Here is a 26,165-nt window from a genome sequence, read left to right as displayed (position 1 = left end):
TGGTGTCTTGGAATCAGCTGTTATTCCTTTGCATTTACATGTGTAGCATTTTTTAATTCTGGAATCTGCTGACAAATAGAACCTAGTTATCAGCTACTATAATAAACAAAAGTACCGGGGCGTCAGGAGTCGAGCACCGTGGTGTGGATAAGAATGGGGAAGAGGCGGCGAAGGGGGAGCAATTTTCACCGTTCAGGAGGCGATTTGAGGGAATCCTGGCCTCGTGATTTGTCAAAACTCGCTACAGTCTTGTTCTGATGGATGACGCGTCCCCTTTTTTCTTGGACACCCCGATGAGATAACAGGAGAAGCAGAGTTGGCTTGGATGAACGTGGATGGGGGTTGATATGCAAGGCCACCGAATGTTTTCCACACCGTGGGGGCTGTTTCCTCTCACAAGCAAGGTGTTTAATAACGGCAGGTAATCACCACGACATGTTCCCGAAAATAGTTACAAATATATTTTAAAGCTGCCAGAATGTCAAAGCCCCATTGATTCCCGACAGAAAAGTTAGTTGCTTTATTAATAGTAATTGGTCCTGGATATTAGTAAGATGTCTTGACGAAGACAACAGATGCCTAGCGTGTTCTCGGCTCACCTGTATGTCGCCTCCAAGCGTTCTGCTCGCCTAAGCTGACGTGTCACCTGAAGCATAAGCCTGCAGTAAACATTGGTGATTGTATGGGAAATGTGATCCCGCGTGTAAAACGACTGGCCTTGCTCCAAACCTCTTTACGACCAATGTTGAATTGTCATGAGGGCATTACTTCTGAAAAAGCGTTCGCAAGGGAAAGCATCCTGAACATGCATTGAACTCCTATTATTTGCACCCAACCTGCAGGTTGGCTCCGCGATTTAGAAACTGCTTGCAATTTCCGCGACCATTTCCCCCAATCCATCCCCCCCCCCCCACAAAAAACGATTATCTTCCCAAACGCTTATCTCGCTGGTATATCCTAGAAACCCTGTGTTTCTGTCAAGCTTTTTTATGTATATATAAACCTGCAAAGGGTGTGCATCTTTGATATCGAGCCTGTAATATATATATGCTCGGAGAATAGCACTGTGGCGTTAAATGAAATATTTATCGCCCTGTCTGAATGTTGGCAAATATTCCTCACTTACAGAACAGAAATCCGTCACCAGCGTTCTTCAAACAGGCAGCATCTCGGGGCTGAATTGAAACATTGCAATCGGTCGTGGAGCGTAGATACCATCAACGTGAGCAATTTTAGTGGAAGGCGGGTAAGCGCCATGATCGGGTTCCATCTTTAATGCAGCCCAGAGAATTACATTGGAGCACCCAAGCCTGATCGGCAGAGATTTCTCGTCAGAGATAGGACTGTGCAAAGTTCATTCTAAGGGGTGCTCGTTTATGACTGTGCCACTGGGCTTCTTGATCACTTGCCCATATGGCCTGTTTGAAGATCTGATCAAATGTCCCAACCCACACTCTAAAACTGGGGTGAATTCAAAATAACTTAGGCTGTGTACTTTTCCGTCACTCCAGAACATATTCACAAAGACGCACGGAAAAAGCTCGAATTTATAGAGACACGAGTCTACCCGCATATTGGGGGACGCTTGCATTCCGGTTCATCCGCATCTATTATATGCACACGCCTTACATCCACTGACGAAACGCATGGATGCACACACGTGCTCTCAAAATATGGAAGATTTCGTGCTTTTCCCATTTGACAAAGCAGAACCTGATTTTTTTTTTAAAAAGAAGGGAGAATAATTGGATAAGGCTCATCTCTAATGTTCTCAATGCTTTTAATTTAAACAAAAGAAGTGAGCGTTCTCTGAATACGAGAATAATGGGATATCTGGGACATGTTGAATAATGTTTTCCATCATTTATAAGGCGAATGGATCAAACGATAATAAGGAAGGGTTTCCAATGTAATGCTGTTCTGAAACAAGTAGAGTTGAGCATCGTATCAACGTAGGATGCGATGGACAGGCCATAATGGGGAGAAGGAAAATCAAATTACTATTTAAAACTTTATAGTGCGCCCTTGGAGTTCGACCTCGGGTTCAAAGACAATATTGCATCCAAAAGACGTAAATCTGCAATGGGTGTACATCTTCGATTTCGAGCATGTAATATTCGCGAGGTACAGAAGTCCCACAATTTACAGAGCCCGATTCATGCGCGACTAACAAATTCAATATACCCAGCCTCTACTGAGGACTGCAATTGTTGGTTTTCATGATCTTAAAGCGGGCTACTTTACATCAGGATACATACAATGCCAAAATTGTTCAGAAGATCATTACAATGCCCCCCAAGATTTCTAATACTGCAGTAATATTCTGATCCCAACTAAGTCCGCGTAGCAAAGCCAGCTCTTGAGGCTTTAAGGAAAGATCATTATTTTTGAGCGGGTCAAGCAAATGGCTCACATGAAGCACTTTGTGGCGGGCGGCGTTGGCGTCTTTTCGTTTTGAAGTTTTCAACGGTTCGGTCTTCCAGACATCGTGGAGTAATGAACCCCACGTGAATTCTTCTGCTGTAACCACCATTCACACAGAAGAACCTTTCAAACAAGTGGAACTTTGGCCAGATGCTCCCAATGTTCACCTGTGATGGTGGTATTAAAGATATCTGCTGTCAGGATCAATATTTTCGTCCAATGTGTTTTTATATTATTACCAGTAAGTTTACTTTCCTATTCGGATCGATCTTGTTACTGTGTGCCAAGAATCAACCAGTACTTTTGGGACGGGGTGAAAAAGTAACCATGCACATACCAATATTTTTGTCTAAAAGATGCAAGGTTGGCGTGATTATTCCACTGGTGTCATCTCGTTCTGTGGCTCTCTGTCTCCTTGATGCAAACTCTTTTGAGAAATTACCCTTGAATGTGAAAGCCAAGAACGAACTGAGCACTGCACATAGGATGAGATCGTTTCATACGTTTCTTACAATACAAATGTCCGCTGAGAAAGAGTGGCCCGAATGATCTGCTGAGCAAAGGATCGACATGAACCGGTTCATTCTGTGCGTTGCACAGCGCTGTCTAAAATGGTCGGGGATGCCCAAACCCATTTACCTCCGCCTCCCTTAACATCTTTCCGACCTCTATCACGTATCCAATTGTTGGCTGATATAGCCATCGATTGAGCAGCTTTCAGAAACTTCTTTAAGAATTAAGCCGCTGACCAGAAATGATTCTCCATCACTGTGACGCACATAATTCTGTTGTTTATTTTAAAATCTACAAATAGGTCTCTTAAATACCGACTGTTTTGTACTAGTGTGTCTCATGAAAACATCTGATAAAGCCGTTGAACTGACTTGATTAAAGAGAGGAAGAGCAATGCACAAGGCAGGTAAACATGTGGAAGTCTCAGTCCTTTTGTCGGGACGTTATTGTCTGATAGTCTTCTTGTTCAAGGCCGTTTTAATCTAAATCCACGTCAAAGTGACCGTCCTCTCGTCTTGGAGGCAACGTTGAAGGCAGACAAAGGTGGCTATACCTGAAAAACCACCCACCCCGTGGTGTCAACTACTCTATTAATATTAAAAATATAATAACTGTTCATAGAGAAACGTTTATTACATGACTCCCCCCCCCCATGAAGAAACTCGAACAGCATCCTTTCATAAAATTGTAATATAAGATAATACTATTAAAAAAAAACAAGGATTATATCGTGCGTGTCTTTTTATAGTACACACACACACACACACACGCACACACACACGCACACACACACACCCACGCACACACACGCACACACACGACATAAGATTCCCATTAAAATTTCAATGAATACCGTGAATTTTAGCTCTTTACTAATCTTAACTTTTTTTTAAATATGAATAAAAAATGCAATGCCTTTCAATTAATATTTGGGGCAAGCTCATAAGATTTCAGTGACTCCAGACAACCAAAACGTCTTTTACCAAATGAAAAACCATACAATTGAATTTATAATGACTCTCGATCAGAAAAGACCCCATATAATTCGATATTTTTGTGCTTTCAGTGGCTCGCCTTCGTAAATAATATACAAAGTAAGGAAACATAATCCAGCAGGCTGGAATGTTTAATTCATCATTATGCAAGCTAATTGGAAGGTGATTATATGGTAATTGCTCATTAGCGGTGTATATTTATCGCTGTACCTTATGTCAAGGCCATGGGAATTGTGTAGAGCGTGTACTCTCATTTCAAGGATCAGTTTCAGGGGCAATTCGTGAAACTCGATGGATCAAATTCTTCCTGACGTCAGTCTATCAACAGCAATAGATTCCTTGGTATAAATGATGGCTGCAGAGTGAACACGAAAGTTTTTAGTTTTGCTTTGTAACTGGTACAAGAGATGTGGGGTGCTAAAGGGGTTGAGGATAGGAAATTAGATATTTGGCCAAAAATCTGTGAATGAAGTACCGACGGTAGAAGGGTTGCGACGCTAACAATGTTCAGAGGTTGGGAAATTACATGCTGCGGCTGTTCTGCGTTATGTAGTTGGTGTTTTTTTTTTAAACCCAATCTATCGGATAACATAAAATTAATTGTAGATTAAAAGTAAGTGTGCAAAGTTAAATGTAACATCTCAATCAACGACGCCAAAATGTGTAAACCACAAACAGATGCATTTAACAATGGCTCAGAAACAGTACAACGTAAGCGCATTTTTAAGAAATGTATCCCGTGGAAACGCTGGGATTGAATATGTGAATGAATTGTTTATAATTATCTGATAAATATGGAACTGTTTTAAATGGTCATTTATTTTGCGAGATTAGAAAGCATATTAATGAGTATTCTTCAGTTGAGCCTCCCCTATATTAATGACTCACTCTGGTGGATTGCTCGGATAATTGCAGTCGATCGATTAAATTAGAAAAAAAAAAGATTTATTGGGGTATTTTTGATGTTGCTTGAAACCGTGACATGAAAGTGTTTTAGCTGCCCGGCTGTCTCACCACGACCAGGTATCACACCGATTAGGGTTAGTGCCTGGGTCACTGGGTTCTCAAAACTCCCACTTGCAAATCGCAGCGGGCTTGTTTTCTTTAACTAAATCAATTGATCTACGAGGTCTAAGTAGTTCCTAAACAGTGATACTGATCAGAGCATACAACAGGGAAAGCTGTTGAGCAAGGTTTGAGTTTCTGACGGAAAGCAGAAGGGGCATCAACCTGACGCCCGTATATCAGGGAAATTACTTTCTAAAGAACCACCCCTTCGTGGGCAAGTTTCACTAAACCTTTGTTTATAGTCACGTTGTTCATTTCCGTGAAGTTTTACTGAGCGGGCGGATATAAATTAAGGTTGTATCGCTTGACTACGATTAGCGAAGGAAACGAGAACCGGTGATCCCGAAGATTGAAAACTAAATCGTAAATCAAAAGATGTGTTTCGAAGTTTTAAGCCATCTGATAAAACAACACCATGATGTTCCCCATGAAAGGCAAGTTGGGAAGCGATATCTCTTTTTACACTCCAATAATATTGAAGAGCACCCTACTTTCACAATTCGTAGCGGTGAAATCCTTGTCAATTTTAAGTAGGGAGTAACGTGGTAAGTAGTGTTTTCGTGAAGCATCTGTACTTCCCCAGTTTCATTCGCGCTATCTCTGCAAATACACCCACCTTTGCTCCGTTACAACAAACTCTTGCCGCCACCGTTAAATTGACTGTAAAAAAACTACTTGGATGAAATGAAACAAAAAAAAGGACACGCTCTTTGGGACCAGGTACAGTGCGCGGCAGTTCACATGATATAAATTACTTGGTTCACCCGCCTCCACCACAACTAGGTTAGATTTAAAAAATAATCTGCCGGTCTATTAACAGCCCCAGCCAAACCAATTCTTTCTCTTTCATATTTCAATGGAAATATTAATCCTATGTAAGCATAATAAGTGATGATTTTTACACGGCAACACACAATAAACAATGCGATAAGGGATTAAGATTTACTGCTTTTTATTGCTGCGTTTCTCAATGAAGTTCACAGCTTGGAATACTCGGAAAGTGATGGATGACCAGGAAAGGTGTAATGGTAACATTTCATTTTTTAAAATCCAAATCACGGTGTATAATTAGCCCACAGTTTTTGTTTGATTCTTTTAAAACGAGTGAATGGAATCAGCGGGGACAAGGAAGAGAAACTTCGAATGAGATAACTGTCCTGTCACTGTATGAGGGCTTCGGAAAAGTGCGCCGAATTTGGTTCCAAGGATCAAGGCGAGCCGCCTATCCTCCAGTTATTTATCTTAATTCCGACTTGAAAAGATATAATTATCTAGTTTGAACAGACCTGGTATAAAATCCTTCTTTAGCCGGTCAGGGAAAGCTCATGTGTATTCAACGGCAGTCGGGTCCTCAGCGCCGCTTGGTGTACGCTGAGATAGTGGGTAATGAAGTTGTGTAGTCCTGCGATACAAAGGGCATTAACCTCATTAGCATGAAACCTTTTCTTCTAAGTATTGTGGAACCTTTTCAGCCTCCTAATCCTCTATTTTCAAAGCTCGGTTTGTAATAAAGCTTTTAGGTTTTTCAAAGCTAATGGTATTCTCAAAAGATTTATTGCTGTTACTGCGCAGGACGCTTTACGTTCTTCCTGCTAAGTATATGTATAGCACAAGACGAAGCTCTCCACCCCCCCGCCCCGCCGATCCAGATGGGAAACCATTTAGGAAAACGACCACGTTGTTCTTAAGTGCGAATCCTTCTACTAAAGAACTTTGGACTCGCTTGGATCAAATGGCGCAACGATAAAGACGCATCATGGTATGAAAGGAGCGGGTTGAAACAGCATCGAAGTTAGAAAAATGTACAGAAAAATATGGGGAATACAAATCATCAATTACAAAGCCACCTGGATTCCTATTTCAAAAGAATGCTGCAAGTCCGATCAGGGTAAAAGGGGCGCAACAAAGCAGTGTAAACCTCCTATACACTTGGCGTTTCATCTTTAACGCGTGAAGAAATCCTGTTTCATGAGTACCCGTTTTTAGCACCGCTGCATTTTATTACATTCCCTTGTACTCGGCCGTTTGGATTGTTATCGGTTTCTACAAACCTTGTTTCCCCACTGCGAGGACGCGTGTGGACAGTAATTAATTGTGCAATTTAAAGACACGAGTTAAAACAAAACCCCTTCTTTTTCCTGTGCTTTGTAACTGCGCTGTATCACAGTGTGACGACTGGTGAGATTGTCCTGAGTTATGTCAAACTATTCCCTCTATTCACGGATTAAGAGATTAAACGAACCAGTGGCGCTGCCTCCGCTTTCCTCATATTCCTGGTATGATAATTGCTTAAACTGATTTGCACTTTCACAAAAGGTTTCAGGACTCTTTGTAGCTAGACAGAGCAGACGAGGTTTCTGTCAATAGAAATAAAACTGATTAATGCAGTCTATCAGGGTGAAACGTAAATGAACCATGAAAAACATTGGCTTGCTCTGAAATCCGTTTCGTGGTCGAGAACTGGTTACAAACAGTTCAAATGCTACAGTTTTAATTACGATTTCAATTGAATCTATACAATTCTACGAGGTGCAGTTTCGCCATATGCCAAACGCCGACAAATTAATGTGTTTGCGCACCTCTGCTCTCGTTCCCGATACGATTAAAAAAAAAGAAAGCACGAGTAGAAAAATCTCAAAACAATGAAGACTTGGATTGCGTCCAATCACGTAGTCAATGGTTTTAATAACTTAATCGCGGGAGAAACCTTCGATCTTTATATATAAAATATACCAATCCATTTCAAACCACACAAATAAAAATAATAAATAATTATCCAGCATCTGCTATCCATATTGTTCCCTTAATATAATATCTAGGAATACTAATTACAATAACAATTCTAGGGATTGTACCTTTGCCAATATAAATGGTGGGAAGAACGGTCCGCGTTCCAAAACAGGTCAAAGGAATCTAGAATTCCGAGGGTTAATTGATTCAATAACGTCAATTGAGTTAAATGGAAGATTACAAAATCCACTCAATAGTATGGGGCAGAGTTAGGTCTTGTGATCTTTCAGATTTGAACAACACCCAGACATTCCTCACTACTTGGATAACTCTGAGCAGCAAATGGATAAATCTTTATTGACAAAATATGACAATGACATACTTCTTGGAAGTATAATGTGTTAGAATTGCAACAAACTCAACAAACACAAGTATTTACATTCGATAGAAGACATTACAGAGACATCTTTCACTTTCGTGTCGCAATGAACACATATTAACAAGCTCAGTGCTTTGTTGACCCACAGCCGCCCAGAGATCGCCAGTGGCTTTTACTCCTCGTCCTTTTGAGGCAAACTTGCAAGTTCAGCCAAACCATGTCACCCCCACGGGAATTCTGTTTTCTCTTCAGGCTGATGTACAAAGAAAACTCCGGAATTCTCTTTTAATTAAAAAAAATCTTTCCTTGTTTTAAATAAAGGACCGAAATTGTGGTCAAAATCTTTTTTGTTGATCCAAAGATGTCTAACTTTCTTTATTGGTTTAGTGAACATTAAAAACGCAGCACTTCTACCTTAAAGCTGTATCACAATCACGTCGACGCCAGAAGGTATAATTACTTAACAGTTTTTTTTAAAACAGCAATTTTTTTTCTGTAAAAAGCACACAGCTGACAGAACCTCTCTCAAAGCAAATAAGGAAAAAAAAATAAGTCCAGCATTTTTTGTATTTATAATAATCCATCTTTTTCATGAGCGCCTCACATGCAATTCAAGTTTGTGAAATAGGTGTGGATTTTAGATTTTTGTTCCATTTAGTTCTTTATAATTTGAATTCGGAAGTGCAAAAAGTCCGGAATTGGATTAGAAGTATGCGTAAAAGCGAACCGTCTTACAGTAATATGAAGTCCGCTTGTCAATCATCTTGGCCGGAGTTGATTGATTGCTACCTCTGGACAGCTTATGGTGCGCGCAGTGCTACCTCTTGGACCTCTTCTGACCACAGCTGCCTCGTCACAGGAATTGTATTTTGGATGAAGTGTTTTTCTTTCCCCTTTTCTACATCAGCAACTCTGCTGTTCTGAAATAACACTGGTCTGACATCGATTTTTTTTCCCCCAGTTCTAATCGTCCGAGGTGACATCGATCTCCTCAGAACTCGCCTGTTTGGTTGCCAGTCTCCATCGATTGACATGATGGGTCCCTTTTTTCTTCTGTTGGGCGTCTGTTCCCTCCTCTTCCAACTTCTGCCGTTTAAATTTCGTTCTTCTGTTCTGGAACCACACTTTTACCTGAAAAAAGTCCCAGAGGTTTTCGATAAATTTGACAATTTAAAAAAAAATTATATTTGCCTCTTATTTTTAGCAATGCGAGTTTGTTTATAGTTTTTCTTGGGAGTTCATCGGTTACACACATTTCTCTTTTTTAAAAAAAATAGTACTAAGTATACCTTTCATTATTACTTATTTGTTTGGGACATCATAGGGCCGATCGGTGAGAAATGCTTCTCATTTAAAATATTAATTGATTTGATTGAAATTCCTGGTGCATAATATTAAATCTTAAAATGAAAAATATAGTTGGTTTCATTCAAGTTGATGAAGTGTACTAAAACAGTAACTTCCATATTATTCTGTATGGCTTTCCACTGTAATCATTAGCTCGGTGAACATCGGAGGAAAATATTTAAATCGTGTTTATTTGGTAAAAATGAAATAGCGGCTAAAATAGACCAATTCTCCAATTCGCCCTGTGAACTTATTCTTCTGACCTCCCCACCCTTGCTTTTGTTACCCCCGCCCCACCCCCACTGCATTAATGCCTTTTTAACAGCAATGGAAATTTCGGACAAATACCTTCTAGTTTTTTTTTTAATCGCCTTATATCGTGTATGACGCATGCTGACTTCAAATTGCCTGATTAAAAAATAAATCGGAATAATTCTCATTCAGTCTTCTGAAGCGAGTATCTCAACTCTGTGACTGTGAAGTTACACACACGGAGTGAAAAGTGCATTCCGCAGCAACTATTTCACACCTACACCCACATACCCCTACACATTCATCTACACACCTAGGTACACACATTTACCTACACATTCATCTACACACCTACATACACACACTTACCTACACATTCATCTACACACCTAGGTACACACACTTACCTACACATTCATCTACACACCTACATACACACACTTACCTACACATTCATCTACACACCTACATGCACACACTGCACACACTTACCCACACACACACACTTACCCACACACACACACACACACACACACACACACACACACACACACACACACACAGATCAATAGCTTCGCTTAGAAACGGGGTATGCCCAGCTATCAATGTTCTCATATTTACATTGTAGAAATTCTAGGCATCCCTGGATCCCCCACTAACGGCGATGACCTGTGTGCTAAAATTTGGGAAAGGATTTATATCAGTTGTGCAGTCTTTGCATGTGCACAGGTGATTAAATTACTTTTTGCGGTTTTTTAACATAAAATTGATGAGGAAATTGGTCCATCGGCATATAATCGCATAAAAATGTACACGATTAGTCACCGCATGAAAAAAATCTGATCTCTTCTTCCCTCCGCCTCGCTCTCCACCCCCCCCCCCACCCCCGTCTCTCTTTCTCTGTCTCTCTCTCTCTCTCACTCACTCTCCGTCTTCCCTGATTGAGGGGGAGGCTGTTGGTCTCCAAAGGGATCTCGTTTGTTCAGGCCAAGACCGCCACCCAGACAAAAGCACCCAACCAGCATCAATTCGCAATCACACAAAGCCACCTTAAAGAACACACTAAATAGGAAATTAAGCCTGACCGCTCCCTTGTTCGACAGGCAAATGGAGAAGGCAACCCATTTGTTCCTGCTCAATGTTTTGCCCAAGACGAATTTGAAAAGCACAAAGCTTTCTAAAATGAAGCTTGTCCATAGATTTTTTTTTTACAGTGCGTGAGTCCGCGTTCATACTATTTCTTTCACAAATCTCTTCCCTTTTTTTTTCTACCTGCGCACACTCCACTTTTCAATTGTCATTAAGATTTCGCGACTGCAAAGAGCTTGCTGACAGAAATGATCTGATGCAAATATTCAACGGGACGTGAAATGTCAGATGTCATCAGTACTTCTCAGTGACTCCTTTTCCTAAGTGGCAGCGGTGAGGATCCCAAACATCATTCACATCTAACAAAACCTGAAGGCCTTAACAATCGGCTCTTAATATCCGCGACGACAACCAGTAACCGTACTGAGCTCGACAAGGTTCAATTCTAAACGGTCACCTATTATGTAATATTAAATGTTAATTATATCCGAACAACGTCGTGCAAAATTGTACAATTCCCCCGATTTAAAAAAAATATATTTTAATGATCATTTTAGGGGAATTCAAAATGAGTAGCGTCTGTAATTTCCAGGATCTTTCCTGTATAAACATTCTTGACCAGAACGCCCTTCTCAGCATTAAAAAAAAACTCCATCCACCTTTACAGTAACCAGATAAAAGTGTATCAAAAATGCATGGAGGGTGTAACACGTTTAAAACGATTGCTACTACGTGTTCAACACCGGGGTTTGTTTCCTTTTTTTCCACGAAAGTTCACAGGCCGAGTTATTTTGTAATGGGGGGCGGGTGGGGGGGGGGGGGGGGGGGAGAAAGCGTCCAGTCAACAATGAGAGGGAGAAACAAATCATTCTACGTGCAAATTCTCGTGTTTCTTTTCTCACCTGAGTTTCTGTTAAACTGAGACTGTGGGCTAGTTGCTTCCGTTCAGCGCCCACCACATAATGGTTTTTCTCAAAGGCGTGCTCCAGTCGTAGAAGCTGAGACGGCGAGAAGGCCGTTCGGATGCGTTTGGGCTTTCTTGCGAGTGCATTGTGCAATAAAAAGCTCTCCGGGCTCGTTTCGTTTCCTGAGAAACCACAAAAGAAGTCAACAAAAAGAGCTCAGGGCTGTCTTGCAATGTCACCAAACCGTGCCGCTGAATGACAGGCCTAAAAAGCATATTCCATTGCCAGATTTCAATTTGTCCCCGAAGTCGGTTGCATTCAACGAAACAGCAACATAAACTTTGGGGCATGAGGTTACAGCCTCTTCTCTCTCCAGTATCTTGGCATGGCAGTTAATGTCGAGTTAATTTATTCAATTCGTTTAATGCAATATCCTTCAAATGAACACATTGTCTGAAATAAATAGATCGAGCCAATACTACGCACCACTCTCTGTCAACCTGAACGAATATCCAAAATACTAAATATATTTATCACATACACGCGCCAGCTACAGTTGTTCACTGACACACACACCATAAAAAAAAACTTTAACCGCACCATGAAGGGGAATGAACAACTGGCTTAAAATAATTATTTCAATCTCAAAATCATTTCTTTGATTTGAAAACTGTAATCCTGAAAAGGGCAATAAAATAACTTCTAAGCCACGCAGTTAATTCCATTTATTAGACGAACTGATTTTAAAAACAAATTAATTCACTTGGATAAGCGATCACAGAGGGAGAGAGAGAGAGAGAGAGCAATGGCGAGACTGCCCGAGTTATTGAAATTCACATATTTTCCCCGACGGAAGCACTTTCTACGCATCACTGGCGGTTCTCGGCCCCTCAATACTCAGTACTGGGACTGACTCAGAACGAAATGAAAATCGCCTGCGTGTGTGTGTTTCTAGAGGAGCATGAAGGCGTGTGTTTGGTGGATTGTCGGCCATGGTTAACTGTAGTAATCCGTGCAAAAGCCAGCAATTTCGCCATTTACCACGCACGGCCTCTGAATCTTCGGGTTTTACAAACAACCCACTGTCTCTCCCTCCCCGCAACTCTCGAAGCGAGGCGGCTCTCAGCAAAAGCTCTGGGAAAAGGGCTCGGCTGCAAATTCCTGCATCAAACTTTCGGTTTCCTTCACAAGTTATAGAAGTGCTGCGATAAGGAGACGCTGTAAATATAGATCTGTCACGGCGGAACGAAGGGGAACAGGAAATTGTCTGCAATGCATCGCAGACAGGAGAGAGAAAATCAGTGTATTAAAATCGGACGTACCTTGAAACCTGTGTCCCAGATATCTGTACCTGTGTATTAGCCATGGATAGAAACTCGACGGGTCTCTTTGTTGCGATGCGAATAAGGGATGTGGAGAATGGGACGACTGCAGAGGGTGCGCTGCTAAAGCATGTGGAGGGACTGGGTGAACCGGTACTGCCGTGTTGGTTTGGTGAGAGACCGCGTCAGCGAACACCAGCTCCGGGTTGGAGTAGATTGCCCTGCCGCTGGTGTGAAAGCCGTTCAGGAATGGATTCACGGGGCTAGAGTTCGCGTAGCTGAGGGCGGCCGGCCTTATAGGTTCCTCTGATCTCGAAGCAGGCAGTGGACTATCCTTGGCTACAAGAGATTCAATAGTAAAACACCGTTTCGGAGTTGGTTGGAACATGGTTTTGCAAGTCAGTCTATCCTCAGTGAGGGAGAGAGAAATGGGCGTTTTTGCGGTCCTCCCCCCAAAAGAAAAGTATTACTGCTGAGACTGAGGAAAAGTACATAAAAGTTGGTCCGCGAAACACTTTTAAAAGCGATGTGGCTACATAGTCCAGGGACAATCCATCTATGCGGTCACTTTATCACACGGCTGGGAAGTTGTGCAAACGACTTGTTAGTTCATGAGCTAATTAGTGCTGATATCACATAAACAGCTTCCACTGAAGCCCTGTAATGGCTTGATGATTGGTCGCTATTACTCGCCTTGAGGTTGAGGGGAGACTCTTAAGTGCGTGAATTGCTCTTCAAACCCGGAGAAGCGGATTCCGACCGTACGGAATGGAGCAAAGCGCCAGGCGATCAAACCTCGCCAGCCAGTCACGATCCCGTCGTCCAGGAAGAAATAAGTGGTTCGCCCAGCGAAACCCGAACTGGAATTGCCACGGGTTCTTGCAAATAAACACTTCTTGCAAAGGCAGGAACTAATTTTTTTTGTGTGCAATTTTGCAAGCGTGGATTTCCAATCTGTTCCTTGAATTTTCTCCAACTCACGTCGCCACGTTCTTTAAATTAACTCCTCATCGCACAATATATAACAGTATCGCAGGATTGAGAGGGCTGTTTAGTAATGGTTCCTAAAACAACTAAATATAAATCGCCATCGAACGAAAAGCGTTTAGTCTCCCTTAGTGTTGGGTCATTCCTTGGTTTAGTTGCTGCCTCGCGTCCAGGGACCTTGTTCGGACTGAATCCCTAAATTTCTATTGGTCAGGTAGGGGAATTATGCTATTAGATAATTATATCGACTCTGCGTTGCCTGTGTGGTTTCTAAGGACTTCACTGCCCGACTCTCTCTATTTTTCTGTGTATCACTCTCGAACATTCAAGAGAAGCCTGTAAACAGGTACTTGCCATATTCATTTAGGATGAAAGATTACAGATTGCTAATCGACGATATTTGTTCATTCCACTGTATTTGGGGGAGATTGACTTCATGGGAGAAGTTCCGCCCCTGGTCAGCTGGCGAATGCTTTTGAGGAACTCGGACTTTCAATAGCAGTTCTTATCAGATGTCATCGGAAATAATGATTTTTAGCTTTTGCCCCTACATGTAAATTGCTAATCACTTCTGCTGCGCGGTTTGGTACGACGGCAGTTGCCAATTTAAAGTGGCAAAGTACTTTCCATTGCATCCCATGGTTGAGTTAATGTAACAACTCGCTCGATTCATGGAACTGTAACAATTAAACCCTTAATGTGTTAGATATCGCGGTGTTTTATTCAAATGTGTTATTAACTCCGCGACCGTGACGTCAATAAGATTATTTCCATCTTACCAACACTCGATACCAGCCCAATACGAGGAGAATGGGACGCTTGAGAAATGCCTGGTGTATTGGAACCCTATTTCTTCCTGGAGAATGTTGAATTTTTATTGAGGTTAATAAATATAAATAAATAATTCAAGATCCTAAGTGTGTATTTACAAACAAGTGTAAGCCGCGAGATGCTTTAACTCTTTAAGACCGTTCTGGCCTACGCTGGGGTTCGGTTTGGACGACTGAAACTTCAGTTTGGGATCCGATTGGCTTTATAAGCCCACTCCATTCCAATCTGTCCCACAGTGAAGTTTCCGACGTCCAACTAAACAGCCGCATCTTAAACTGTATTTTATTTCATCCCAAACAAGTAGTCTAATATAAGCTGCCAGTAGATACCTTTGAATTATTCATGAATTCTGCTTGACCTCAGCCGTGGTTAGAATTGAAGTACTGTATAGGACTGAAATCATGAAACTAAGTTGCTGCCCTAATGAATATGTTCAGACGTTAATATATGTAGGATTAGGCGTAGACTTAAAACAATACAAAGGCTGTTCCTGTTATTACATTGGAACTTATTATAAGCTATTTGTGTTAATACCCCTCCATATATCAACCGGCCAATGCATTGATGTACCGAGATCAAAAATAAATCAAATCCGAGGGGAAACATTTTTCGCATTACTTTACTGCATGTTAAAAGCACATTCTGAAGTAATAAATAATAACAATTCGATTAACAGCCAATCATTTTATTCTTAATAGCCACACAATTAAACGGTCGGCACTTGTGTTTCTTAATGTTGCCCTTTCTACGGAAAGATCATTTTCATGTATTCAGAAGACTATACCCGAGCAAAACGACGTAATCATTTTAAATACTCCAATTCAAGTTTATCACATAATTACATCAGAAAACCTGCAACGGAACTTGCTGTGAAATCAAGTGATGACTTTCACATACGTTTAATAGGACAAGAAAATTAATTAGTATTTTCAACTCTCAGAAACAATCGGATTGCAATCATAATTTTCGAACAGTTTAACAACAAGCATAAAAATAAATCACTTCCTTTGGTAAATTCTGAACTGCTGTAGACAAATAAAAGTGATTGAGATCATGGAAACTGTTAAGCGCCTGATGTCTCCTTATGGTGTGAAGATTTGTCTGTTTCTATCTTTATGTATTTTGGTCGCAATTTAAAATTATTTTCAATCTATTACCAATTTTTAAATAAAAATATTTTATTTAAATGTTCCATATATGTAGTTAGCAATTAGTTACTATAACAACAATAAAATTCAAAAATTACACTACATGATATTTATAATCCCCCTTTCCTAACCCCACCCATCCCCATCCCATAAAAAAATTATTTAAAAGTACAATAATATAGTAATATAATCTAAAAAAAGAAAGGAAAATCTTCAAGGATTGCTCTGAGATGCACAAGCAAACACACAAAACATTAACCAAGCTTCTATATAATCAATTTAGAGAGGATTTCTACAGGGCTCAAGGGAAAGGGAGAAGACTATTACATATTTATGCCTAATGTTTGCATATACGGGCGCCAATCTATTACTAACTTAAGCTCAATCGATTGAAGTTTATGGAGCAGAGTTTGTGACGTATTTGGAGAGTTGTAAAAATATAGATTTTGTCAATATATTTGTTTTTGTTGCTTCAGCGTGTCAAAAACATGATCTATATTTGAATTCTATATGAATATTAAAATATCATTATCGGTTGGTCGTGTTGTGCATGTAATTTTAATGGCTCCAAAAAGTATGAATGGAATTCATAATGCAGACACCCAGAAACGAATGAAGAGCCTGTTTAAATGTCAGATAAAATGTCCTGCATTATGATGAATTAAACACTACCAAATGGCCAAAATAAAATGATTACTTATTCACTTACAATCCATTCCCCCTCTTTTCCCTCCTCCCTCTACTCGGGGGAGCTTCCCCCCACCCAAGTTCTCTGCTGCGTTTTGAGTGTTGATTAAATTTTATTTATGGTTTAGGTAAACCAGACTGAGTATTTATGGACACTAACCGCGCCACTCTCTACGCTCTGACAAGTCTCTCTGATGCTTGCACTTTCGAGGGAGAGAAGAGCCTTCACTGAGACGTGCGTTTTTCAACAGTAGTTTTCCCAAGTTACTCAAAGCGATTGTGCAACCTCCATCGTTATGTGGAGATATTAAGGGTATTCTTCAAAAATAATGGTCAGGGAAGTCAGTTCATGGGTATTCATAGTGACCTCAGTCAAGAATTAGATTGTTGCTTTCATAAATCACTAATGCAGCTTCATAGGTTACGTACTTAATCCTTTTAAATTGCCATCAACCGAGAACTACTGAAAAAGTAATCGTTCAGTAAATCAATCTTGTTCCCACCATTGGGAAATACAAAAGAATTTTGCTGAACTTTACTTAAGAACGATTGTAATTGTACTTGTTCCAATTTATCTTATTTTCTCGAATAACTGTCGACTCTTACCATCAAGCCCATTTTTTTTGGTAAAATTAAAAGGTTATAAAAACATGTTAGATTTAACGGTCCACAAGTTCGTGGCGTTGGGGTACAATTAAATGCTTCTATGTACCACTTAATTAAGTCTATGGGCACTGAATAATGACAAATGGGTTGTAGTATTTAGTGAAGAACATTTGAGCTGTCGATGTCCAGCATATGTTTAATTCATGCTACCAACCCGTAACCATTTCAAAGTGGAGTTTGTGCTGTATTTTATGGGTTTGTTGTGTGACCCTGAATAAAATTGGAGCTTGGATCCAAGTCGGAGCGCCGTGAACGTGCGCAATCCAGACAACATCGAGTGTTGATCTCTTAGACGCTTCAAGATGTCAGAGTTCAATTACTAAATCATTTCTATATTTTGTGCTATTTCCAGTCGGCTTGTTGAATTATTCCCAATTAAATAATTCCTATGCAACCCAGAAATATTTAGAATTATAGCCCAATTAAAATATTGCTGGTTGAAGTCAGGTCTGTGACCCATGTGCACGCGCGCGGGCTCACAGATACACAAACTCACATACAAAATGATGATTAGGGAATTCTTTGCTTTCTTATGCATATGGATATCCTGCCAGCTGCTCGATTGTCACCTAATTTGTCCGCTGCAAGATAAAGATTAAATCAAACCACTGTTATTTTTGCAGTTCATAAGCATAAAGTAGAAAATTGATAAGGTGCACAGGTTGAACTCCCCCGAGGTTGGACACAAATGATTTTAAATCGGAAGGATCCTATTGATGGCCATTTCAATGATTTTACAGCCTTTTGATCGAACTGGTTAAAAAAAAGGTCCGAATTTATCCTGATAATCCCTAAACACTATAGGGCTATTTTTTAAAACTTTCTTTTCAAATAATGAGGGTACCACAAATCCTCAACGTTTACGTCCCAAGACTGCAGGTTAGTACTGTCATCGACTGGCTTTTTTAAATTTAAATTTGTGATTAAAAATAAAACCAAGAAGCTGTTTTGAAACCCTACTTTTGATTATGAATGATCGTGCTAATTCAGATAAATGAAATCCATCGTATCAGTGTGTGAGCGTGTTTGGAGTTCAATAAGGAAAGAATCTGCTTGCTTCGGTTGCGCTTTTTATTTACTGGTGGAAGAAATGAGTTGGCGGCGCGAAAAAAAAGAGTTTAGTTCAAAGAAGCCTAAAAAAAACCCACAGACAATTGGGAGTGTAGATCGAAGCCATCCCGCTCAGCATCCCCGTGCCGGACGCAACCTAATCCCAGTTTCCAGAACCCTGCGGGTCGCACCTCCCCTTAAAACGCATTTTAAATGTGTTGAGTGTTTCAGCCAGCGAGGTTCAGAACCCTTATATCCTCTGGGTGGAAAATAAATTCCTCATATCCCCTTTAATCCTTCTGCCAATTACTCTAAATCCTTGTCCTTTGATTGTTGACCAAGTGCTGTGTAAAATGGGTTCCTTCCATTGATGTTATTGCAGGCCCTTGATAATATTATGCACCTCGGTCCAATCTCCCGAGATGTCGACCTCTGCAGCTGCTGCCTGACGACCGAGTCCTTCCAGCTCTTTATTTTTCTTTGCTCCAGATTCTGGCATCTGCAGCTTTTTGTGTCTCCGTCCAACATCCCTTCAGCTCCCTCTCTTCCACAGCTAAAGCTTTTCAATCACGGCAAACGTGCACGTAAATCTCTGATTCGCCTTCTTTACTACAATCAGATCTTTTCCTGTACGCAGATCTTATGCTGTGGTCTAGAATTGTTTACAATTCAAGACCCTTTGCTCTTTATATTCTAAGACTCGGCTCATAAAGAATACCACATAACCTTTAAGCAATCTCATCGCCTGACCTGCTTCTTTTAAGGATCCATGGACTCCAAGGTGCTTATATTTCACCATTCTTCCTTAGCAGAATTAGTTTCAACAACACTGAAACGCAAGGTACTGTCCTGATAGCTAAACTATCCATTAAAATACTTTTCATGCAATGCGAATTTACTTCTTAAAATAATCATTCGTAGTGAACTTTTCGCTTTACAGATCGTCGTCTATTTCCGCATGTATCCTTTAAACGTTACATTATGTTGGAGAGGAAATGAAGGATTTTATCCTTTTTTCGAAGCCTGAAGGTGTTAATGTGGCAAGAAAGTAGCTTTATTCCAAGCGAAACACAATTTCAAATCACATTCAAGTCATGGTGCCCATTCTTCTCGTTAGAGTAATGTGTTTTTCGGTCTGAAGTTTGGATAACTGAAGCGTTTGTGCGTCGATTGTGTTGTCTGGCTTCTCTGCCAATATATTTGTGCAGACTGCCACCTACTGGTTTATTATTTTACATCCTGATAAAAATGATGAAGTTAATCAAAATTGTTCGATCACATTACCGTGAACATAAAACAGTTCTAAAATAAAGTTAAACCACTTTAATGATTAAAATACATTGAGCTGTATTGATTCACCCGGAAATGTGTGCACTTATTGATCACGTCATTTATTCTGGAATCCCACATAATTCTGCGATTCCTGCATTGTTTTCACGAGCAGGTTGTACGTAAATTTCTAGTCAATGCTATAAAGTAAACGAACGCTTTATTTATTTTAGTGCACCGCGAATGCAAATTCTCCTTTGGAAAATTCACCAAACCATTTGGAAACGACATATCTATCGTTTTTGCCTTTATTTGCCACTCACTTTTCAAAGTTCATTCAGCCTTAATTCCAGCCACTTTGATCCCGGACACTTTCAGGATGTTATCTGGTTATTTTTCTGGAAGCGTGAATGGTTAAAATTCGACGTCTGCAACCTTAATAGAAATTAAAATGTGGTCGTTTTCCATAACCTTATTGTCTTTTCTGCTTCAGACATTAGAAGATGGAAGCTGGCTACCAAATCAGTTGTTATTTTGAAAAGGTAGAATTGTAATTCTGGAACGGTCGGAGGGAAATGCAAAATCCATCACAAATAAATAAACAAACCACATATTCGTGGAATTAAAATCAAAACCAAATGGAAAACTTAAAAAAAAGAGAAAATGGTGGAAACTTTCAACTGTGGACCAGAAACAGAATGATCATTTCATCCGTTGAATTTTATTAGCATCTTCTGTTTTTATTCATGTAAACCGGCTTTGTGTTTCAACAAGGTCCCAGTTTAAACGATCAAGAAACTTAATTGGTGCAAAGTTTGTCCAATGACTGGCGAAGTTAATGTTTCGTTCCTTAAATCTAAGCAAAATGATCAATTTTCGAGTGCCCATAATTCTATTGGTTGCCGGCAGAAAAATAACTAACAATGCAAAAGCGCAGTGGTTGTCAGTTTACCTGTTCGTTTACATTTTATCACAGCTAAAAACATTTTCAAATCACACATTGTATAGAATTGATTTCATCTGCAGATGTAACATTTTATCATATTAGCCACAGAAACAAATCTGTTTTACCCTCTTTGCATTCTATTGAAAAGTATTACAGCCACCAATGCTCTGGTTTTGATTTATTGATACACTATTTTGATTAATCCAGTAGCGACAGCTTCATATATATTCGATAGTTCCAAAGCGTGGGCGGAGAAAACGGCATCGAAAGTACACCGTTCCAGAGCACGAAGCCACCAAATTTGATCCTAACCACTGAAACTCGGCGTGTGTGTGTCTCGGTGCGCCGGGATTAGTATTAAATTAACTTACTTTCACAACATTCAGTATGAGCCACGCTTGCTGAAGGGTCGGTTTGGGCGTAACGCGCAGGAACCATGTTTATATGGTGTCCGTTTCAGAATGTAATTGAACCCAGCAAAGTGAGGAAGTTGAGAAGGCAGTGCCGCAAAACGCTTCCAATTATAACATTTCTAAATAGTTCAACCGTCGGCTTCGCAATTCTCAAAACATGCCCGTGAGAAGGGTAAGCAAAGTCATACTTAGAATGACCGCCTCTTGTAAGCAATCAGATTAGTATGCATTTTTATAATTCTTAGCAGACACAGTTCTCCAAAATACTGGGAGGTTACGTGAACGTGTCAGTCACTTGGCCGATAGTGAAGCCCAAAGATACTGCAAAGATTTGCGTGGCTGCGTTTAGGTTGAATCAAACATGACACATGGTTAACCAAACTCATGTTGCCATGACACATATTCACCATCGTGCTGAAAGGTGGTGAATTTCTCCAGTATTCCTTATGCTATGTTAACTGAGTACTTGCGCGACTGACAAGAGGGAGAACAAGACATTAAACATAATTAGAAATGGCGCGTTAATAACGCAAGGCACTCCTGGGTTTCCAACACTATCAATAACCTAATTGTGCTTTAGAAACACTATAAATCTGAAGAAATGTTCATCCTCGAGGTTTTTATTCGTTACTGCCAATACAATTGTTCATCTTCCCCTTTACATGGAGAGAACTTACTTGGAAAAGCTTGTTTGATTTTATTTCCACCTTGGCCTAACGTTATAATAATTTAAGAATTCCACGTGATGTGCAGGTGGGACTTTAATCTCCTAAATTTAAACCTCTTATCTAACATGGAGTGTAACACGAAGTCTGTAGACGATATGATTGCAGTAAAAACACACAGAAAAGCTAGAGGAACCCAGGCGGCCTCACAGCGCTCATTGGAGATCAAGATATATTACTGACATTTCTGGCCTGAGCCCTTCTTCAAGTATAAGCAAAAAGCAGGCAGGCGTCTTAATGAAAGACTAGAGATTAAGGGGAAAGTCTGGGCATCCTCCGACCGGATGGCATTAACATCGACTTCTTCGGTTTCCGTTAAGACCCTCCCCCTCCCCCCATTCATCTTCCTCATCTCCTTCCTGCTATCTCTCACTCTCCCACCCCCCCCCCCCCTCCTTTGCTTCTGTCTCTTTTCACAGAGCCAAAATCATTTCTCGCCTCTCGTTTTATCAGATCCAATCAACACCTTTTGGCTGCTAGTCTGGACTCTTGCCCCTTCTATTCTTTCCCCTTAATCTCTGGTCTTTCTGCTTTTTGATTACACTTGAGGAAGGGCTCAGGCCAGAAATGTCAGTAATATATCTTTACCTCCTATGAAAGCTGCGAGACCGGCTGAGCTTCTCCAGCATTTCACGGAGAGAGGGTGAGAGAGAGAGAGAGAGAGAGTGTGTGTGTGTGTGTGTGTGTGTGTGTGTGTGTGTGTGTGTGTGTGTGTGTGTGTGTGTGTGTGTGTGCGTGTGTGTGTGTGTGTGTGGGGGGGGGGGGGGGTGGTGCCTGGTTGGGGGAGCTCTGCAGCTTCTTCCCAAGCAGGAACTCGACTTTTGTGTTTGTGTGTTGCACCCGACGGCAGGCGAGGGGTTACAGTATTGCCGGTTCCGCCAACCCAACCGACCGTAAACAGCCTGTCTGCACTCAGAGCAGAGCTATTACTTACATCCTCCACACCTTTAACATGTCGATGGTTTTCCTGAGGTTTAAAACAAGACTGCCCGATTCTTCCTGAAGTAAGGCGCGGCTTAAGGCTAATGTTACATTTTAGTGGGGGGCACTTCGACGATTTTAAAAAATGTAGACATACCGCTCTGTGACAAGCCACTTCAGCCCGATGAGTCTGTACCGCCGAATTTACACCCCATTAACCTACACTCTACCCGAGCACCCGGAGGAAACCCACGAGAACACGGACAAACTCCTTACAGATAGCGCGGGATTCGAACTCGCGACCGGGTCCCGATCGTTGGCGCTGTAAAGGCCTTGCTACGTGTTTAAAAGACCCGGTGGTCTGGCATAGCTGCTTAGGCCAAACTTCCACCTGAAGAAGCCATAGTCCAACTTATTTAATGTTAGTTTAACTCTCAAGCCTAATGCGTGCAGTAAATTTGTTATCGCCGTGAGCAGCCACCAAACAGCCCCATCGCTTATGTCGACAATCTGAGCTAACATGCCTCCCGAAGAGCCTGTTCCAGGTTCACCAGTTTGATATTGTAACTCCCTCTGGTCGGAAACTAAATTTGATATTTTGAGATAGAGACCACAAATAGATCACCCAGCATTGTTTTGAATATTGATTGTCATTGGAAATGATTTTCAGTTAGCCCTCTCTTTAAAGCAATGGCGTTTTCTTCCAATTGCATTTCACAGACCGATGTGGAGTGCAATCTGGGTTCAAAAAACGAATTCAGTATTAGTTCAGTGTTACCAAAAAAAAAGTCAAAACATGTTTCTACGAAAATGGCAACATGGAAATGTTTCAGTGATCTGACAAGGATGTCCCAAAGCATTTTGCACCCAATTAAATATTTTCATGATCTAACAAAGTAGGGCTATCAGTCTTTTCTTTCAGTTTGGTTTGATCAATGCTATTTTCAATCTTTACATATACTGTTAAGATCAAATCTAATGGTCATACCTGGAGAAACATAGTTGCAGCTGTAGGCTGCAGTAGAATCATTTCATCCGGTGCAGATGATCAATGTCTCCTTTAATGCCGTAACTTTATTCCCCTACCCCCACCTCCTCATGTAGCTGGTGAAAGATGTCCACAAATCATTTGGGAATCCAGAAACTAACATTTTCTCTGATGCCCTGGGGTTCACATACCATTTCCCCAAGATTTATGGCATGTTGGTGTACAATATTCTGAGTTCTTTCTGAGCATGACCTGTGGAACTTGGTGGAGCTTGAATGAAATATTAACACAATGAAAACTGTACTTGATCAGATTCGTAGTATAATTCCGGGGCTATCTTTTTAAATGGAAAAAAACTTAATGGAAGTTACCAGTTGCACCGATCTTCAGTTACATATTTCTTACAAACATTCAAGCAAGGCGTTGTGTGTGTGTGTGTGTGTGTGTGTGTGTGTGTGTGTGTGTGTGTGTGTGTGTGTGTGTGTGTGTGTGTGTGATTTAGACGGACCTGTTTATGAGTTGAACAATCCTGATAACTATGTATCTTCCAAACGCACTAACTTTTCCTGTCTTGGCACATGTCAAAGATAGTGTTGAGACTGCCGACCTGTTTCGTCCCGAATTATCTAAACGGCCCTTTTGATATTATCAGTCATTTTATTTAATTTTTAAGTAATTGCCGCAATAGTTTCAAAGATGTGATTGAAACAATTTGCCAAGAAAGCAGAGATTTGCAGTAAATTGTTACCGAGGACGCGGTATTGTTATTTCAGGACGCAGTATATGTGGCATCATGTTCCAACAGACAGGAAAAAAAAGTTGCATTCTTTCGAACAAAATCCTGTCCTAATTAAATGTTATGAAATTATATTTATTAAGTAATTCAAGTATAAATCATAATGACCACGTTTCTTGTATCGTGAATCTGTTAGAACTACCTCAAGTCTGTTAGGAAATAAAGTTTCTTTGAATAGGTGAAATATTTCCTCCTTTATGTATCATTCTAAAACAGCTTTTTTAAAAACCACATGACAATAAAGCTATTTGGAACTTTAAAGATGTCTGAATAGTAACAATAACTGGAGGTATTGAAGTGGTACCTGACGCAGGTGAGAGGCCTTCAAAGCTCTCTGTGATGTTGGGTAGAAAAGGATTCTGTTTGCTGCGTGATCGGATTTATACTTCCAAATCAGGCTTTTATGGGGGGGGGGGGGGTTCAAATCAAGGCCTGGGAATGTAATCATCTATCCCTTCCGCAATACTTTATTAAGAATAGACCAGTTGGCGCGTCATCTTTGCACAACAGAATGTGTGCAGAACTGGACCTCATTATCGGGACGTTTCTATACATTTGTTTCTATCACAACGTGCTGGTGGGTCAAAAAGCTCGTGCGCTGTTGTTTCATCGCGAGTTCATGTATTTGCAGGCCAGTCTTTGTAACTCTTCCCCATCTATATGCATACCCAGTGGTAACTGAGTGGTACCGGGTGGTAATTTTAATCGAGCAACGTTAATCAGTCGCATTCTTCTTTCATTTAAAAATAGATTATTGTCATCTTGATTTCATACAAAATTGTGATCTCAAATGGTTAACTAAAAGGCTCTCTTATTCATAGTGTGGAAAATAGCCTGAACAGGTGCGGCTTGCGTTTTCGTTCATTGAAAAACTTTGGAAAATCTTGATTGCAATTCACGTCTTCTCATCTATCTTTAAATTCATGTTCTTTTCGCCCTCAGACTAACATTGAAACACGGGAAGCTTATTATGAAAACAAATATCAATCGACCTCAGCACCACCAGTGAGGCGTTGAATAAGTTGACATCGATGACCAGATAGTTTAATAGGACCCTAGTTCGTTATTAACAAAACGGCAAGACAGTGAGCGGAATGATTTGAAATAATGGAAGGAAGAATGCGTGGGAAGAAGAGATAAAGCCGAGAGTAAGAAGTAAAAAAAAACAACCCACAGAAATACTGAAGGAACTCAGCCGGAGAGTAAGAAGTGTCAACGTCTCCCGCCAAAACCAATGTAACTCCGACTTTGGGTAGGCTTTCTGAAACTGATCTCCCATGCCTGCTTAACCTTTAGTCAATGTCTGCACCTGTTAACAATGCATGAGAAGCTGCAAGTTATTCGAAATGATGACATGTGTAGTTTCCATGGAAGGCATTCGCAAGAGCCAATGCATGTAAACAATCAAAACGATCGTTTCAAATACATGAGCTCTGAGGAGTTTCCATGATCAACGTTCAGCTCGAATTCTAGGCAACATTATTCAATGCAACAATAATTCCACAAACGCGCCATGATACAATGCAAATGATTTTCCACGTGTGTCAACTGTGCAGAAATAGGTGAAAAGTCTTCGGAATGGAGCCACTTCCCCACCCCAAAGTAGCAATCTCAGTGAAGAACCCCGCCCTGCTTCATTTTACTCGCACTTTTTGGTGTATCCTAACTACACCTCGCGCATTGTGACCCTCCTCGGAATCTCTTGGGACCTTTG

The 26,165-nt window shown here is 40.6% G+C and overlaps 1 protein-coding gene across 1 annotated transcript; it reads right to left on the bottom strand.

Moving 5' to 3' along the window:
• Positions 1-8,062: 8,062 nt before the first annotated feature.
• emx2 (empty spiracles homeobox 2) lies at positions 8,063-13,688 on the bottom strand. The gene is made up of 3 exons (XM_069899470.1): positions 13,025-13,688; positions 11,700-11,884; positions 8,063-9,240 (listed from the first exon to the last, which is right to left on the bottom strand). The coding sequence occupies exons 1-3, from the start codon at positions 13,410-13,412 to the stop codon at positions 9,073-9,075; spliced, it is 741 nt and encodes a 246-aa protein (XP_069755571.1). The 5' UTR covers positions 13,413-13,688; the 3' UTR covers positions 8,063-9,072.
• Between the last annotated feature and the right edge of the window lie 12,477 nt (positions 13,689-26,165).

Source organism: Narcine bancroftii, chromosome 10 (assembly GCF_036971445.1).
Source record: "Narcine bancroftii isolate sNarBan1 chromosome 10, sNarBan1.hap1, whole genome shotgun sequence".
Lineage (NCBI taxonomy): Eukaryota > Metazoa > Chordata > Chondrichthyes > Torpediniformes > Narcinidae > Narcine > Narcine bancroftii.
Note: the sequence above shows the minus strand (reverse complement) of the source record. Positions and strands in the feature narration are given on the sequence as shown.